Below are 16,723 nucleotides of genomic sequence, written 5' to 3'. Positions count from 1 at the left end.
CACTTACGAAATACTTGCCGCATCTTTAACGCTCATATTATTACAATACTCGCCTTTGATGAAGATACCGTAGAATAGCTATATTCGACATCTGGTAGTGTACGACTCGTAGATTTCTAGTTGACGTTGTGACACATACCGCATGCAAAAGACCAATGCCGTCCAATTTCCAATATCATATAATGACTCGAACACCCAGGAAATCAATGACTGCGTTAGGAATCGTAGATATCCAAATGTCCACACCAAAAGTATTAACAAGAAGCAAAAACCTTACCATCAACAAAGCACAGAGAGCCACTTGACTAAACGGCAGCTCTTATATCAATAATCGTTAAATAAACGCATTTGCTTTATTACAACTATATTTAAGACGATAATAAAACCCGTAAATAAATAACAAAAAACTATCAAAGTTGACCACCCACAGGTTCATCGCTTTAACCCTCTTATCTCTGCTGACTGCGCTAAAACAAGATTTGACTTTTAAGATTTCATACGTAAAAAATGTAGACTTTAAAAACCATTAATATACTCTTCCGCTAAGTGGAGTTTATAATTTTCAAAGAGCGTAATAGATCGGTGGTTCTGTGGTAGAACATTCGCCTGTCATGTAGAAGGGCTCGGGTTCGAATCCTGGGCTGCGCATTCTTTTTAATCAACAGAGAAGACGTTACATTCGATGCAATAATTTAAATGGAACACGAAATTTCTATTTTAAAAACTGAAATTTAATGCTCTGTTAATTTGTAATAAACGCTTCCGCTTAAGCTGAGCTTATAATTTTCTTTGAACCGTAACATGTATCGGTGGTTCGGTTGTTGACTGCAGTAACGTAATTACTGCAGTCAACAACTTGTCTGCTTTATTTAATTATGGTTTTAAGGTAAAAGAATAAATAAATATATATTTGATACAATGCGATTCTAATATTACCCATTCTCTTTGAAATGTTTTATGGTTGTACAAAGGATTTTAACTCAGTAAAACACTTAGGACGCAAGGTCTAGCATATTACTTCAGAGCACATCACTTGTCGATAAATAAGTCCAGTTTATGACGTTTATGGGAATATAATTACATATCTTGCCCGTTATTTGATTTCACTACTTTTATGGCCTGTAGTAATATAGGACGTGACGTTTTTGTTTAAAGGACCTTGCAATTTTTAACCGAATGGTTATTGGGTGGATTTTACGCCTTTTGGTTTATAACAATAGAAGTGAAGTTATTATAATACCTTCAAACGTAACAAAGCGGAAATAATATTTATAAACAAAATTGGAAAGTGAACTTTCACCTATTTGGAATATTGAGAACTGCCTAGCTCTTTCGCCAACATTGTGTACGTTTAGATATTGTTTACTTTAATTTTTTGAAAATGTGACGTCATTATGCTCTTTAATTCATTTTTTAATGTTAATAAATAAGCTTGTACGATTGTTATTAAACTTTACACGTTTTGTACTGTGTTTATTACTCATTGGCATCGATAACCGCCCTCTGGCGGCACACTGCCCACCCTGACACTGGCGAGACACTTCGAACTCACTGCACCTCTTTCACTTAGAAACAACCTATAAATCAGTAGCATTCGAAAGTTTAATCTATTTCCTTAGGACAAGATCAGTAATTATATTCCCATAAACGTCATAAACTGGACTTATTTATCGACAAGCCCTATGGCGGACAACCCCCACCCTGACACTTGCAAGACTATTGTTGTCGAACTCAGCGCCCATTTTTACCTACAATCCACCTACATAGTTTCCAAGTATATCCGCCATAGCGGGCATTTTAAACTTTAAGACTATTTTTTCGAACACTTTTTCACTTAGAATCAACCCTCAAACCTTTTGCATTATTTTTTTTAAATCGCTGGTCGCTCCGGTATAGTACTTCTTATGTGTTTATTACTCCATGGTTTCGTTACTGACTCGCTGAACTGTACATTTGTCGCCATAGCTCAAGAACTATACCAGATATGAACTTATCCTTTGGAAGGACACAATGGGAGCTTAATTTGAAACTGTATACCAAATTTCATTTAAATCGGTTCAGTAGTTTTTGCTGTAGAGCGGTCTGCGAGGAGAAGATGGAAGAAGAAGAAGAAGAAGAAAAATTAAGCCTTACTTTGCCCCATTACTACGAAACGTCGCCTCAACCCTGTTCGATGGAATTCGTATATGTTTGTTAAGTTCCTGTAACCTTTCAAACGATACATCACTTGTTTTGATACGACCTATAGTTTTTGAAATATGAGGGGGTAAAATCGGTTTCATTCTGACTCGAGATAATATAGCTAGTGCTCGGGTAGGTGCTCTACTCTATACCCGGACCTTGCATAGGGACTACCGTCCCTTTTGATATTATACACTTCAGCTTCCACCCATCAAGTTATATTGCCATTTAAATTTATAGTAACTTACGGGATAATTTCCTAAATCATTTGACATAAATCTATTGTTAACTAGTTCACATCGGCCACATCATATTTCAAAACTACCGGCCCAAAATGGTGCTTTATGTCGTACCCCCAAAATGTAATTCCTCTTGGAAAACCCTACATTGATTAGGAGTTTTACCTCTGCCGTAGAATTGTCAGCAGTTGGGATTATGAGTAGAGTCAGAGAACCATAACTTCAATTCCACAATTTCGGTGCCATATGTAGTTGGAGAAATGAGCAGTTGGAGAAATGAACCGTTGGAGAAATGGGCAGTTGGAGAAATGAGCAGTTGGACGCCCTCCGCCCAAAGGCTGTTATAGAGCTCTAGGAGTGCCGTACGGAAAGCCGGAGTCTAGTTTTATATGATGAGGATGGAGAAGTGGTCCATTTCCTGGGAGGTGTTGTGAAGGCTGGAGAGAACCTCGTATAACACCCACTTCCGAGAAAGGGACTTTGTATCTGCATCAGAAGTGGTTCAGGCTGGATTTTTTGTCCGGGCCGAACGTTGGCTGGGGATGGGTATACGCTCTAACAGACTGCGCGAGGCACTCTGCGACTTGTGCTTGATCCGTTTCCACCTTGTCACCGTTTTTCAACGTAATTATTTCCCGTGGACGCGTGCCGGTCTTGAACCACCGAACTTGGGACCAGACCTGGGTCAAAGGAATGTGAGCGAAAACTATTCGCTAGTTTTGGAGTAATTTTTAGGAAATAGCGAGCAGCAGTTTATAACTCCACCTGCCAAAAGGCACTCTTCACATCGAGCTACCATGTATTTTGGAAAATATTTCTTGAGCAGTTGGCGATGAGAATGGCTGGCGTCTGATGGCAGGATTGAGTTTACGAGGATCCAGACATATGCGTATAACACCGTCTTTCGCTCCACTACCATAGGGTGTGCCCATTAATTCTGACGGACCATAGACAGGGGTAATGGTAGTTTAGGGTAAAAGGTGTACTCTCCCAAAGCGAGCGAATAATTTTGAACTAAGAAGTTCTCCAACTGTTACGTTTCGTCACTCTAGTTAGTTTTTTGAAAAGTGTGGGGGGGGTCGAAATAAAGGATACAAATTTTGGTGTATATAGCGGGGGACCTTCACACCATAGAAATCTTATACTCCTTTTATAAGATTTCTATGCTTCAGCTTGGCTTCACACAGCGCGCAATTGACCATATTCCTATTTACGCCAAGCGGTGAAAAGGGGGAAACACATCGGGGGACAATGGAGTGTTTGTGCGGGCCTAATAGGTTCAGAGGGCTCTGACCGATTATTGAGTAGTCTCTGATCGTAGATTGTTAAAATGGCGGCGTAGTTACACCAAAGATAATTTAAACTCGTACCCTAGATTCGAATACTGGGAGCTTTCCCATTGACGTTTTTGTTACGTGACCTCAGAAAAATCGGGCTCCATCGGTTGCGGTAAGGCGCAAACCATGGAGCGAATTTTTCTGAGTTCCGGCGGGAAGTGGTGGAGAGAGTGATTTCGAATCTAGGGTACGAGTTTAAATTATCTTTGGTTACACTCGACGTTTGTTTTGACAGTTTTTATCTCTCCGAGGTGCGAGTGCCGACCCCCTTTTCGCCAATTTAGGAAGCCATCAGATGGGCAGATTACGTGGCGCCATCGATGCGCGGTGAAATGAAATACATTATGCCTTTTTGAAAATCAACTGTCATTTGATGAAACAAAAGAAGGATAGATGGCGTTGCAAATTCCGCCCATCTCCGCTTTCATACATGCGCGAGGGGGGGTTGAATTTTCCCGGTCAAAAACCGGGGTTCCTTAACGCGGTAATCTTCCCTCTATTTCTTTTCTATCTCTATATCGAGGAGCAACAAACACAACACCCCACACAAGGAGAACGCAACCCGTCAAAAGTCGTGTATTTTCTTAAGTACATTTTTCATTGGCTAGACGCTTTAGCTCCTGCTGCCGTCGGAAGGGGAAAATTCGGAAATTGTCTTCACCCCCACCCGTAAAACGTTCAGCGTAAAGGCTCGTGACGCTCGTCCAATGAAATTCGTACACAACCCTTCGTTAGCGTGTTTAAAGGCTAGCTGCGTTCTCCTTGTGTTTGTTGCTCCTAGATGATATATACTGTCTATGATTTGAAAAAAAACAAAAAAAAACAAACCCAACGTAGTACGGACGGGGCCTATAGATAGCGCCACGGGTTCCGCACAATTTGGCACACTAACTATTTTCAAAAGATTGGTTTTTACACAGATTATTCTAAAGCTAAAAACTTTAAAATGTTAAGTTTTGTTAAACGATTACTGCCATTTTCACAACGTTATATGAAGGTAAACAATGCTAACGCTCTCTTTTGGAATGATTGTTAATACCAATTTTCAACTCTTTAGATATCAAATATAGTCATGCCAATTCTGCACAGACAAATGTCTGAAAAGAGATTAAATTCCATTGAAAAGTGTAATAACATCTTAATGGCCAATTGCTTATAAAAACTTGGTATAAATTTTATACTATAAAATGACATTTTATTTCTAGGTGTGAATCGCGTAACATTACTGGGTAGAGTTGGTATTGATCCTCAATTAAGAGGCACGGAAAACAGTCCAGTTGTGATATTCACACTGGCGACAAATATGAACTATAAGCAAGATGATGGTTAGATTGACGTTCTATAATGCAGTTAATACTTAAATCCTTATAAACTCCGCTCATTTTTAGGTGACATTAAAGAAAAGACAGACTGGCATAGGATTAGCGTATTTAAACCATTTCTTAGAAATATTGTTTACCAATTCTTAAAGAAAGGGTAATTTAATTTGTATAGTTGTGAATTTAAACCTTTAAATGTCAATTAACCTAATTAATACTCTTAAAAGGAATCGAGTTTATATTGAAGGTAGAATTATGTACGGTGAAATTACAGATATCAAAGGAATAAGTCACATTACAACCACAATTGTAGCAGGTACATTATTTTGTTAAGAAGTTAATGTTAGAAGTTCATAATATCTCTTACAAAAGAGGTATCCATCTTTTCTACAGAAATAAAACCATACAGCTAAAAACAACAACAATTGAACCCAGGCCCATCTTTACCTTTCAGGCGCCCCTGGGCTAATAATATCAGGCGCCCTTTTTCATATAGCCGGGTCTTTATTGAATACTTTACAATTAAATTATAAAAAATCTAAAGGCGAAACGGCACCCCTCAGGAGTGCGGCGTCCATGGGCCTAGTAATCCCTTGTATTATTGTCCCTTATAATGTAAAATGTAATCCACTTTTAAGTTTTATGAAAAAGAAACAGAAGTCCATATTGGTACATTTTCCAAGAAAATAACACTAGTAATATAGGAAGATGGATATTTCTAAGAAATAATGAGCATACTAATTCTAATATGTATAGTAAAAAATAAATGAAAATTTTACCTTTCAGAGGATGTAGTCTTTATCGGAACTAATTTAAAACCATCTGATCCTTTAGGCGACACAAATTAGTTTTTAAGTTTTTTTTTAATGCAAACGTAAATAAAAGTTCAAAATTGAATCAACAGGTGTTTTTACTTATTCTTTTAACAACAAAATACAGGCTGGTTACAAAATGCCTAAATGACAATTTATTTTGTGAAAAATATTTTTTCATGACAGGGGTAGGTTCTTGTAAAAGGGATGCTGCAGTACATTAAAAGTATCAAATCTGCCTTTGTATTCATGTTCTGCACAAAACAGTACGCTCCCAATTTTTTTATTTATTGAGTTGAGCGGAATAAAAAATCAAAGGCAATATAGTCCGCTAGTGTAGTGTAGTGCCCCTTTTTATATAAACACCTTAAAAGAACCTCAATGGGGCGAGGTTTTCACAACCTATTGACCTTTTATAATTAACAATAAACTTGAACAAGTTTTTTCTTAACCCTAGCAGAATTGCACTTTGAATTTTTTCTTAATACAATGATGAAATTTTATCAAGTGCAAAAAGTATAAAATATGTTGATTTAAGATAAGGTCTAAGCAACAGTAACAACTTTTTATTTCAAACCAAGGAAGATTTCCTCCTCCTTCAAACTATAATTTTTTTGAAAGACTAAAATAATGGTTTTTGATGCTAAACATTTGTGGATATCCAAAATAAGATTGTTTGAATAGCTGCACCAATTTTCAATTCAAATGGCTGGAGTTTGGCTTTACTAAAAATTAATTATTTTTCTTGCAATAGCTAACTAATTAATATTTTACAATACTTGTCCGCAAAGACAAAAGTAAAATTGCACATGCAAAATATATAACTAATTATAGGGCAAAAAATATTAGATTCAATATAGCTAGTAATAACGAATAAAATGCCATCACCTTACGATTAGCATGATTGAAACAAAATTATATAAATACACGTGAAATATTTTTAGGGTTGCGAGTAACGCGTATACTAAATCAGTCCCTAAAATCGAACTGTCAAAAATAAGTAGATATTTTTATGAACTAAAACGAGCTCGTATATTTTATCATTATAAGATGATACGAAAATGAGCAATATAACGTAGGAAAATATAACTCCATATCATTTTGGAATGTAAAAAAAATGGTTATGTAAGATGAATTTCAAGCACTCCCTATTCATTAAAAAAAAGATAAACCATAAAACATAATATATCAGGTAAAAGAACTATTACAACCTACACCTAAAAATTAATATAAATCATAAAATATTTGTTTTAACAATTGCACAACAATGTAGACCTCTCTCATTCGGTAAATAATTTTTCACAGATAAGCGTAATTTTTCATCACAGATAACAACAATAACTAAACATTAGGGGGACATATGTGAAAATTTACATTATTTCAGTAAACCGAAAAATTGAAGAACTAAAAAATACGCGAAGGCTAAAATTTTAAACGATAATTGTTAATTTTTTTTTAAAGTAGAACATTTGACGAAGATATATTTCTAGCACCCATCAACATTTTTTAAAAAATTAAGTCTCTCAGGAGGTCTCTTTTTTAACTTTGACAATGATGGAATGACTTTTAAAAATACCAGTTTTTTTATACCAGTAGCGCACCTGTATAACTTTTTCCCCTCTTGAAATTACTTAAATCTCCTTTCAAATGAATGAACAATGTAAATTGTGGAAAACAAATATCACAACGTTGTTCGATCGACTACCTAGCATTTTTCACCGTTGTCTTTTCTCTCCAATTCTGTTTTCTTTTTATTAAGAAGTGAGCCTATAACAAGGAAACTTTACTCTCCTTCGCAAGTCCAACATTCGTCTTTAATACTCATATCTAACACCACACCATCAGTCTCATTGCTAATTCCATCATCCATTTTTTTACTATTATTATTGTTGTTGTTGTTGATGCTGTGGCCACTAAAATTTTTGCCGTTGCTAATATTGTTGTTATTAGCATTGTTTAATTTTCCTAATAAACTCCGTTGTTTACAGTTACGAAGTTCACTTGGATGTCTCAGAAACCTTATAAAAAAAATTTATAAATATTACAAAAATGATTTTTCCTTAAAATTATAATTTAAAAGGAGAAGACAACGATATTAAAAGGGCATAATATCTTGTGCACTTGTAAATATCTAGTCTTTTCCTTTTAAATTAACATTTTTCTATTGTTTCAATAATTAGCTTAAAGAGGTAAACTAAAATTGTAGAGAATCCATAAATCTTAATTAAATTTAATTGATATTTCTCATTTGGTTTTTTAGATTAACTATAATATTCGCCATAGAAAAATATTATTTGATTTAACACAACGATTTTTTGAAAAAGAAATCAATTAATCAAATGGATTTAAATTATCCAACTTTGTACAAAATTCAATATTTTACCTGTAACAATGTCTTTCTCCAGGTTCTTTCTGAAGAATTTTTACCCTATAGTAGTACCTCAAAGCGCGGGACATTTTGTCAAAGTTCATGTTCAAGTGGTTCTTTTGCATCCCCCACAAATAGGCCAATTGGTGAGGATCTACAATTTTGAAAATTCCCTTTGCTTTATCCTTCCACGCGATGCAGCTCTTGTATTTTTGGCCAACATCATTCAACAATTGCTGAAGGAAGTCCCATAACAGTCTGACACCTGAAAATTAGAAGAAAAAATATAATTTCACCTGAAAATGTGAAATGATCTAAGGAAAGCATTCCAACTAACTCTTTTCTTGAGGAACATCACTTCCAGGACTATTATTAGAGTTTATGACATTCTTGGTTTGTCCATGATTGATTGGTAAAAGGCTGTGCTCTTTTTGGACACTCGTATCGTCCTCTTCGTCAGAATGCATTACAGGATGATCGGAGGAAGCTCGAGATCTATCTTTTGAGTCAAGAGCTTGACCTTCAGTGCTTGGAGCTGGACTCAGTATCACTGTGCTATCAACGTCGCCTCCTGACTGTGGCGAGGCGGAGGCATTGCTCAAATTACAACCATTGTCTTGTAAGACGTAACCAATGCTATGAAAATCACTGCTGACAGACCGTGGCCAGTAACGATTGAAGGCTGCTGCATCTTGAATAGATTAAAAAAAATTATAATATATTTTCGTGATAAAGATGAAGATTTATTTCGTTATACTTTTTTCATTGGCCGCCGCTGCTGCTTGGCCTAATAAGATGTTTGAGACATTAGGAGCAATGTTAGGCACTGATTTGTGGAGTAAAATATGGAGGGTATTGTATAGAACATCTCCAACTCGTGGCACTCTGTCTTTGAAGTCTGATTTTGTTAATAGGCACAGGGCTTTACCTATTAAAAGTATATGCCTTTGTTTTAATTGGAAAATTCGAAAATGAAAGCAAACCAAAGAGATACCAACCATTCATATGAAAATTCTCTAATTCTATTGGAGGTAGTGAAAACTGTTGAACGCACCAGTCAAGCCAAGTACAAACTTGGGGGTGGCACCATTTACGAGGATCTGAGGCTGTATAATTAAAATTTTATTAGTAAATTCTGAATTACACCCATCTTTCAAGAGTCAACACTTACGTAGGGTTTGTGGTATGAGGTTTTGTTGATTATCAACATTGGCTAAATCTGCCATATCACAGCCTGTGTTTGTCGTGAGTGGGTACATAGCTGGAAAGCCCCGCCAAGGATTTAAGACCGTGGAACCTGGATGATCCAACTCCATCATTTGTCAGTCAGCACATCAAACCATTGGAAATAAAATGACAGATAACGTTGTGGCAATCTCTGCTAAAACCAAAATCACCGTATAAACTAAAGAGTGAAATCAATTACCGCTGAAGAACAGAAATCAAAATTTAATACCACTAAAGGATAAATGGTACTAAAATGATGAAGAATATTGTAGGGGTTTTAGAGAGAAGCGTACCTTTGCATTTTTACAGTAGTGGTAAAAGAGGAGATTAATTGGGAAAACTGTTCCCTCAAGGAAAATTCATTTTAAACTTCTTTATATCTTCGACAGGAAGTTGCTTTCCCCCCTTCACCATTCTATTCCGTTAAATATCTTTCGTATTTCGTAACCTTGCCGCGAGCTATTAAAAGGAAAACTGGCAAAGTCCTGGCAAATAAGAAGGGGGAAAGAAGAACAGAGCCATCGTCTTTCGAGAGATGGGGGCCCACGATGCGCAGCGACACCAGCTAACCACTAAAAAACCAGTCAAAGTTGTTGTCCGACTTATTTTAATTTCCCTCGTACCTGCGGAAACCTACCGATAGCGAACGGTGTTGTATTATGTCACCGTAAGAGCGGTAAAAGCCTCGAGGTAGTGACTGCTCCAAAACTACTAAACGTTAAAAACCGGAAATAGACATTGTATCCATATCCGCTGTAGAAGGAAAAACAACGAAAAAACTACATCCGTTTCTAGTTTCGCGAGTATGTGGGACAAAAACGTAAAGTCTTTAGTACGTTTAAATCAGATTAATAGAATCGAAGTGCCCTTATATTATTATAAAGTGTACCGCGCTTTGACTGAATGTTCTAAACTTTATAATTAAAAGAGAAAGTTTATGTTAGAATGGGCGTTTCTTCGCTCGCTGATTGTCGCGTAGATAGCGACGACTTGTTTTCGGCGCGGCGGGGGCTCAAAACGGGGTGCAGAAGGCGTTACCGCTTTCTTATAAAAAGTTTCCGATCGCGAGGGGAAATAATTTTCCGGCGAAAGGAAAGTCAACTTTTCCTCGAAAGAAGGTCCCCTTCGTAACCTGGTGATATCGTCTACCATAAGAGGATGTAACGCAAAAAATATATTTTATCAAGGTCAAGAGCGGTGCTTGTTTCTTTTTGGTGGGGAGACGCAAAACGGCAAGACAGAAAAATTGGCGTTGTCGCCGTCTATCGCGTAAAAAGAAAAATATTTCGCCTTATAACAAATCTAATCGAGATACTGCTAAATCAAATGGAAATAAAAACAACCGAATGAATTAAAGTTAGTACGCGGGAATTTTGCGGCTGACACCCATTTCTTTAAACAATTACAGGAAGTTACGTAATGACCATAAAACTTACTCGATCACCTCGATTACCTCATAGCCTACATAGTTCGTCCGGTTTCTTCGGGTACCGGTTAACTAACTTGTTTGGCGAAAATACCAATAAAAACAAACTTACGGACAGACTAGTATACGGTCCCAAATTCTTGTCGTTTCTGAACAATATACCTTCGGAAATTCTACATCTCGTCGATTAAGCTTCTCGCAAAAAACCTTTAATTTCCCTTTCGTAGAAAACTACTACCGAGCGCGGATCTATGGCATCAAACCACTCTCGCGTCCGAAAAGTGACGCGGCCAATCAGAACATTTAACATTTTACTTCCTCTTACAGCTTTTTTTTGTTTCTCTTTTTTTGTATAGATGTATGTCACTTTGGACCTTTTACGCCGTCATAGTTTCCTGCTTCAGACCTTATTACCACACTTTTCGTTTCGTTCAAATTACGCGTTGAAATTAAAGAAATTATTGTAATTCTTATCTCAAAACCGAACGTTCTCTACCTATAGACTGTATATTTCTACACGAAATCGATGTACATTTACCAAATCATGGCCAAATTGAACAAACATTCGGATTACAGTTCACCAGAAGTAAAAAAAAAAAACAATTTTACCAGCATTTGGATAAATTAAAAGTTGATTTGACACTGGTATAGGACCCGAACTTCTGCGGCATCTAGCTTAAATATGTTTACCAAGAGCAGAAGTATATAAGATTTTCTTAAGCTATACAGTATAATAAAAATATTTTTTTTGTAATATTTAAATTCATGGTAAATAACATTACAAAAACAAATCAGACTCACTTTTGCTTAAATATGTTTACCAAGAGCAGAAGTATATAAGATTTTCTTAAGCTATACAGTATAATAAAAATATTTTTTTTTGTAATATTTAAATTCATGGTAAATAACATTACAAAAACAAATCAGACTCACTTTTTCCTTAATTTACCATTATTCACCACATGTTAAAATCCTTTAAAAAAAACTGTACCGATTATTGCTGATGGTATTCGCTTGAAAAATGTAACTACACGGGTTGGCACTGCTTTTAGAAATGTCATTCGATAAAATGTTTCATTTAGAATTTATTAATTTATATTTATGGAGATTGGCTATGTTGAGATAATTTGAAGCTTTTCCCCAATCCACCTCACGGTCTGCCAGTATTCTCATCCCCGTAAACATCAATCAAATCGACCCGCTATCTCATTGGTTCCATAAATCTGACGTCTTCGGACTCGATTTAAACCCACGCCGGTAAACAAGATTGGATATATTTATATTATATATAGAGATAATGTTTATATTCCGACAGTCGGCACGCATCATGGACCCGTGGAATGTACAAAAGGGGGGAGGAAATGTAATAGGAGGCGGTCCTATTTTAACACGTCACTCACGCGAATGGTTTAAGGAGTCAATGATGCGCCGCCCGGAATTGATTGACTTTTAAGGGGAGGAGCCAGGTTCTGGTCCTAGAGCTGGAACGGGAGCGAAGGTAAAAATTGACTGAATATAAACATTATCTCTACAGGGTGCTTCGAAAGGTTATGCAAAAAAATGAAGGAGTTGTAGGGCGTGAGTTGAGAAGTATGCCTGTTTTTGTCCCATTTTCCTACGATGAGTGAAAAGAGCGCCAGAGAGCTTCAAAGTGTGGTCTACTAGCCCCAGGAAGTAGGCTGCAACAAGCGCAAAACTAAGCACCAGGGACTTTAAATACTGTTTAAGTTTACTTTTTTACGCTGGTTACCTCGATTTGTTTACAAAGTCCTTTTTTACCTATCACACGAACCCAAACCTTAATGTTCGCGTTTCCCCGCTGCTTGGTTTTGCGCTTGTTGCAGTCTACTACCAGGGGCTAGTAGACCACACTTTGAAGCTCTCTGGCGCTCTTTTCACTCATCGTAGGAAAATGGGAAAAAACAGGCATACTTCTCAACTCACCCCCTACAACTCCTTAAATTTTTTGCATAACCTTTTGAAACACCCTGTATATATTATGTTACATATGCTATATATAAATAGATCCATTTTGATATAAATACATAATTACTCCTGAGACGATACGCGGGAATCATTTTTTAGGAAAAATGTCAGCTCAAGATAATCATTATCATTCAGTACAATGAAGTTCTTGAAATGATTTTAGATAAAAGGGGGTGCTGTTCGCGCTATAGCGGCCAACCCATTCGCCGAAATTCCGTGAGCAAGGATTTTCCCGCTATAACGAGCGTGGCGCTGAACTCATACAGTTTTTTATATTGGGCTTCAATGCAAAACAGGTGTTATTAACGCGTCTTCTACACTTAATTTAAAATATCACAGCGACAATTAAATGGTAATAATACATGTTACTTTATTAATATTTACAAGTTTTGTCCAAGGTAGATGCGTAAAAATGACCATAATACAATTTTAATATGAATAAGTTTGAATTCCCCGCCTTTGGTCTGTATAAAAAAAAAACTATTCTAAACAAATATTCAGGTAGGGGCGCACAACTCATACAGATATCTTTTGCTCGTAGGTTAACATAGAAACTTCAACGAATGGGTTGGCCCTCGGGTTGGCCGCTATAGATTGAACAGTGCGTGATCAAAGTTGGCCGTGCTTATACAAACCCAAAGGCAGATTCAGTCCCCTAATGTTGTGCAACGCCCCCTTTTATCTAAAATCATTTCAAGAACCTAATAGTTGATTTTATAAAATAAAAAGTGGTCTTGCCTAGCTTGTTAAAATGCGTGTGTTTCTCTAAAGACTAAGCTTTAGTAGTATATTCTTCGCACGAGCGCTAGAAAAAGCTATATTCCTCTGGCGACTCTAGCGCGCGCTCGTAGACTTGTAAAAGTAAGAGACCTTGACGTAAGAGCCACATTTAAACAAGAACGCCACGTTACTTTATAAACAGAACTATTAAATGCATTCGTGGTAAGTCTAAATTAAAAAAATTCAAAATTTAAAATACAAAATTTGTTCATTTTATTTGTTAAGATTCATAAAATACGTATATCAGTAATGGTATTTAACGTTTCTGTACACTATTTACAATCGAAATTTAACAGGTATAAAAAATTAATTTTTTTTTAATATTACAATCACTAACCCACCATCAGAAGTATACTACTTCTGGCAACTTTTCGAATTTCGTACAGAAAATAAAAATTTAGAATAATAACTTGATTAAATAATTCAATACAATATTTTAATTATATTAATTTACTGGCCTAAATCTGTGAGAGGCATTTTGATCTAAAATAAACCATTTCAGGCGTTCAAAAATAGGCCTTTGCGTATCTTCCGAAACAAATATTTTTGTTCTAAAAGAAGCCATTTCAGGCATTCAAATATAAGCTTTTACACACCCTGTCACTAAGACTTCTCCTTTCGAAAAAAGTTAAGCCCGTCTCGGCGATGCAGCTCACGCGTTTTCAATTTTCTTTCCTCTTCTCCTGGTTTTTGGTCCCATCACTTTTTTGCTTTTCGAAATGAAATTCTAATCGTTTCCACGTAATAAGAAAGAATTACTTTTAATTTGAAGTAAGAGAAAAAACGCGAGACGTACCATAAGTCCCTTGCTCATGTAATAAGGATTTTGTACGCCGTCATTTCGTTGGCAGTCCTCGCAAAAGCATAGAAATAACGTATCGATAGCCATCTTAAAAATATAATTAAACATATTCAAATTTACCGCGATTCAAGCGCCGCACCAAAAAAGGAGTTTTTCCTACGAGCACCGGTACCTTGCTAGTATAACACGTCTACAGGGGCTAGTAGGTCAAAAATAGATATTTGATGTATTTTTCGAGGGGTCCAATATTTGTACAAATCCAGTACACTCTAGTGAAAAAATTATATTAGAAATCTTAATCTTGAAATCTGGCCGAAAATCAGTTCCAAAATCTCGAAATCAGACTAAAAAAACAGAAAATAATGAACGCGAAGATTGCGCTCTGAAATCTCAAAACCAGTTTCTGATTTCTGAAATCACTTTGAGATTCAAAATCCCGTACGAAAAATTGGAAATATCGGACCCCTCGGTATTTCTACTAATCTTTCGGAGTTAATTTTTGTTACTATTTAGAATCATGGATTGAAAAAAGTCTTATTAACAAGATCCAACATTTTTGGCTCTCTTTCTTTGCCAATGCAGTTTTCGAAAACCAGAACGTTTTTCAGTTTTAAAGAACCTTCAAACATGACAATGCTCTAATACTCTTCCGGCTGACGACGACATAAAATCTCCATATAGCGTAAGGTTGCAAAACTACAAAATTGTTTGGTTTTGAGAACAGTACTGAATTATATGTTTAACCGGGCCTTTTCAAAATTATTGGCTCGTGTTTAGAGCCTAGCGCCGCCGATCCAATGCCGCCGTCGCCGATATTTTCTCTGGCGCCAAACCGCCGCCGCCAAGTCATTTACTTTTCGGCGCGCCGCCGATAAATTTGGGTTCCATCACCGAATTTTTTTTAGATTTTCTACGTAACTTTATTTTATTCCTTCAAAAACCTTTAGGAATTTTTTTTAATTTTCAAAAGGGGGGATAAACGTTTGCCTGTTCCCGAATCCCGCCGCCAAAAAAAATCCCTGTTTGATTATCGCGAATGCTACGGCCGACCCAAATCAAATCGGCGCTATGCTCTACTCGTGTTAATGAGCTTTAAATATTATAAAATCGAGCAAAACCCATCCACGATGGACAAATAAAATATCGCATCAAGATATTATTTAGGTTACAAAGAACGTACGAGTCGACCCGTTGAAAATCTCAATAAAATGGAAATAGTAGCGCCATCTGGCGGAGACCTATCTTCAAATATTATTTCTTGGTAAGAGGATAATTGAGAATTTAACACCTATTTTAAATTAAATTAAATTCAACTAAAGTTGCGCGAACTAAATTAATAGTTAAATTGAACTTTTCGGTAACTAATTACAGACATTTTCGCTGGTACTATATGGCACGATACGATTGGGGAAATAGAGAATTTAGAAGGTAGACTGGTCCGTTCTCTGCAGTAACTTAACGTTTGGAACATTATCTACATTATCTCTCAAGGTGGCGCTACGTTAGTAGATCTGTTTTTGACGCGTGCAGTCTTATTATTTTTCAACGCATACACAAACCTCATAAACGGCCATAAAACAGTGCGAAATGAGCAAAGCGAAGACGCAAGCTATCGTGATTGGAACCCAGATGTAATTTAACCCTTCTTTATCCTGCAAGGACAAAAATTAGTTGATTTTCAGTCGTTACGCGTAGGAAATGAATATTGAGACACATTACTTTGACGAACTGATACCCTACAAATCCAGTTGCGACCGCCACGCCAACCTATGAAAAACAATGTTCTATAGATCTTATAATTGGTATAGATTCGAAAATTGCTTACAGGGAAACAAACATTCAGAAGGAAGCCCTTAGAGGTTCAATTTTAATTGTTTTTATTTTAACTAGATGGCGTTAACTTAAACTTTTTGGAAGAAATCGAAAACAACAAGTTCTAACATTATTTTAAGCCATGATTTTGTCAGACCACTTTTGGATTTAAATCCTTCTGGGGGCCTATTCTGTAAATATTCGAAATCCAATTTTCGATCGAAAACTACATTTCGAACTTCGAGATCTCGACGAATGGTATTCGGTAAAGATTTCGAATAAGCATAAATCAATGCAAATTGTCGAAGTCGATCTCGACATGGTATAGGGTATCGAGATCGAATTCCCATTCGATTTTTTACAGAATCGCCCCCCCCCCCCCCCCCCTGAGCTGAAGCGTTCAGCTTTCATAAATTCGATTTAAAACTCGACCG

At 36.4% G+C, this 16,723-nt stretch overlaps 3 protein-coding genes across 13 annotated transcripts in view; 1 reads left to right on the top strand and 2 right to left on the bottom strand.

Annotated features, from left to right (window-relative positions):
- Positions 1–4,602: 4,602 nt before the first annotated feature.
- mtSSB (mitochondrial single stranded DNA-binding protein) lies at positions 4,603–5,994 on the top strand. The gene is made up of 6 exons (XM_090181499.1): positions 4,603–4,754; positions 4,815–4,884; positions 4,963–5,082; positions 5,146–5,233; positions 5,304–5,392; positions 5,863–5,994. Exons 1-6 carry the CDS (start codon positions 4,704–4,706, stop codon positions 5,922–5,924), a joined length of 480 nt encoding a protein of 159 aa, XP_090037625.1. The 5' UTR covers positions 4,603–4,703; the 3' UTR covers positions 5,925–5,994.
- Positions 5,995–6,434: 440 nt separating this feature from the next.
- aop (ETS variant transcription factor anterior open) lies at positions 6,435–11,214 on the bottom strand. 5 transcript variants are annotated; one of them, XM_090181495.1, is made up of 7 exons: positions 11,022–11,214; positions 9,428–9,634; positions 9,255–9,362; positions 9,014–9,184; positions 8,594–8,947; positions 8,272–8,521; positions 6,435–7,906 (listed from the first exon to the last, which is right to left on the bottom strand). In XM_090181495.1, exons 2-7 carry the CDS (start codon positions 9,573–9,575, stop codon positions 7,672–7,674), a joined length of 1,266 nt encoding a protein of 421 aa, XP_090037621.1. In that variant the 5' UTR covers positions 9,576–9,634; positions 11,022–11,214; the 3' UTR covers positions 6,435–7,671. The 5 variants fall into 5 exon arrangements, with proteins under 5 accessions (XP_090037621.1, XP_090037624.1, XP_090037622.1 ...); XM_090181498.1 differs by lacking the exon at positions 11,022–11,214 and adding an exon at positions 9,777–10,518 and having other exon boundaries at positions 8,594–8,941; XM_090181496.1 differs by lacking the exon at positions 11,022–11,214 and adding an exon at positions 10,107–10,516.
- A 2,689-nt stretch (positions 11,215–13,903) lies between these two features.
- The window catches only part of LOC149936492 (choline transporter-like protein 1), a 29,788-nt gene continuing 26,968 nt past the window's right edge, over positions 13,904–16,723 (bottom strand). For 5 of the 7 annotated variants that reach the window (XM_090153959.1, XM_090153961.1, XM_090153963.1 and 2 more), the window contains exons 15-18: positions 16,197–16,244; positions 16,037–16,129; positions 14,472–14,564; positions 13,906–14,402 (exon numbers count right to left, since the gene is read on the bottom strand). In XM_090153959.1, coding sequence (XP_090010085.1) covers positions 14,328–14,402; positions 14,472–14,564; positions 16,037–16,129; positions 16,197–16,244 — 309 coding nt within the window. In that variant the 3' untranslated portion in view covers positions 13,906–14,327. Of the gene's footprint in view, positions 14,403–14,471; positions 14,565–16,036; positions 16,130–16,196; positions 16,245–16,723 lie in introns of all 7 variants that reach the window. The other 2 variants (XR_016472249.1, XM_090153964.1) reach the window with 2 other exon arrangements.

The sequence above is a fragment of the Leiobunum rupestre genome, chromosome 7 (genome assembly GCF_980474605.1).
Source record: "Leiobunum rupestre chromosome 7, qqLeiRupe1.1.hap1, whole genome shotgun sequence".
NCBI lineage: Eukaryota > Metazoa > Arthropoda > Arachnida > Opiliones > Sclerosomatidae > Leiobunum > Leiobunum rupestre.
This window is presented reverse-complemented; position numbering and strand designations above follow the sequence as displayed.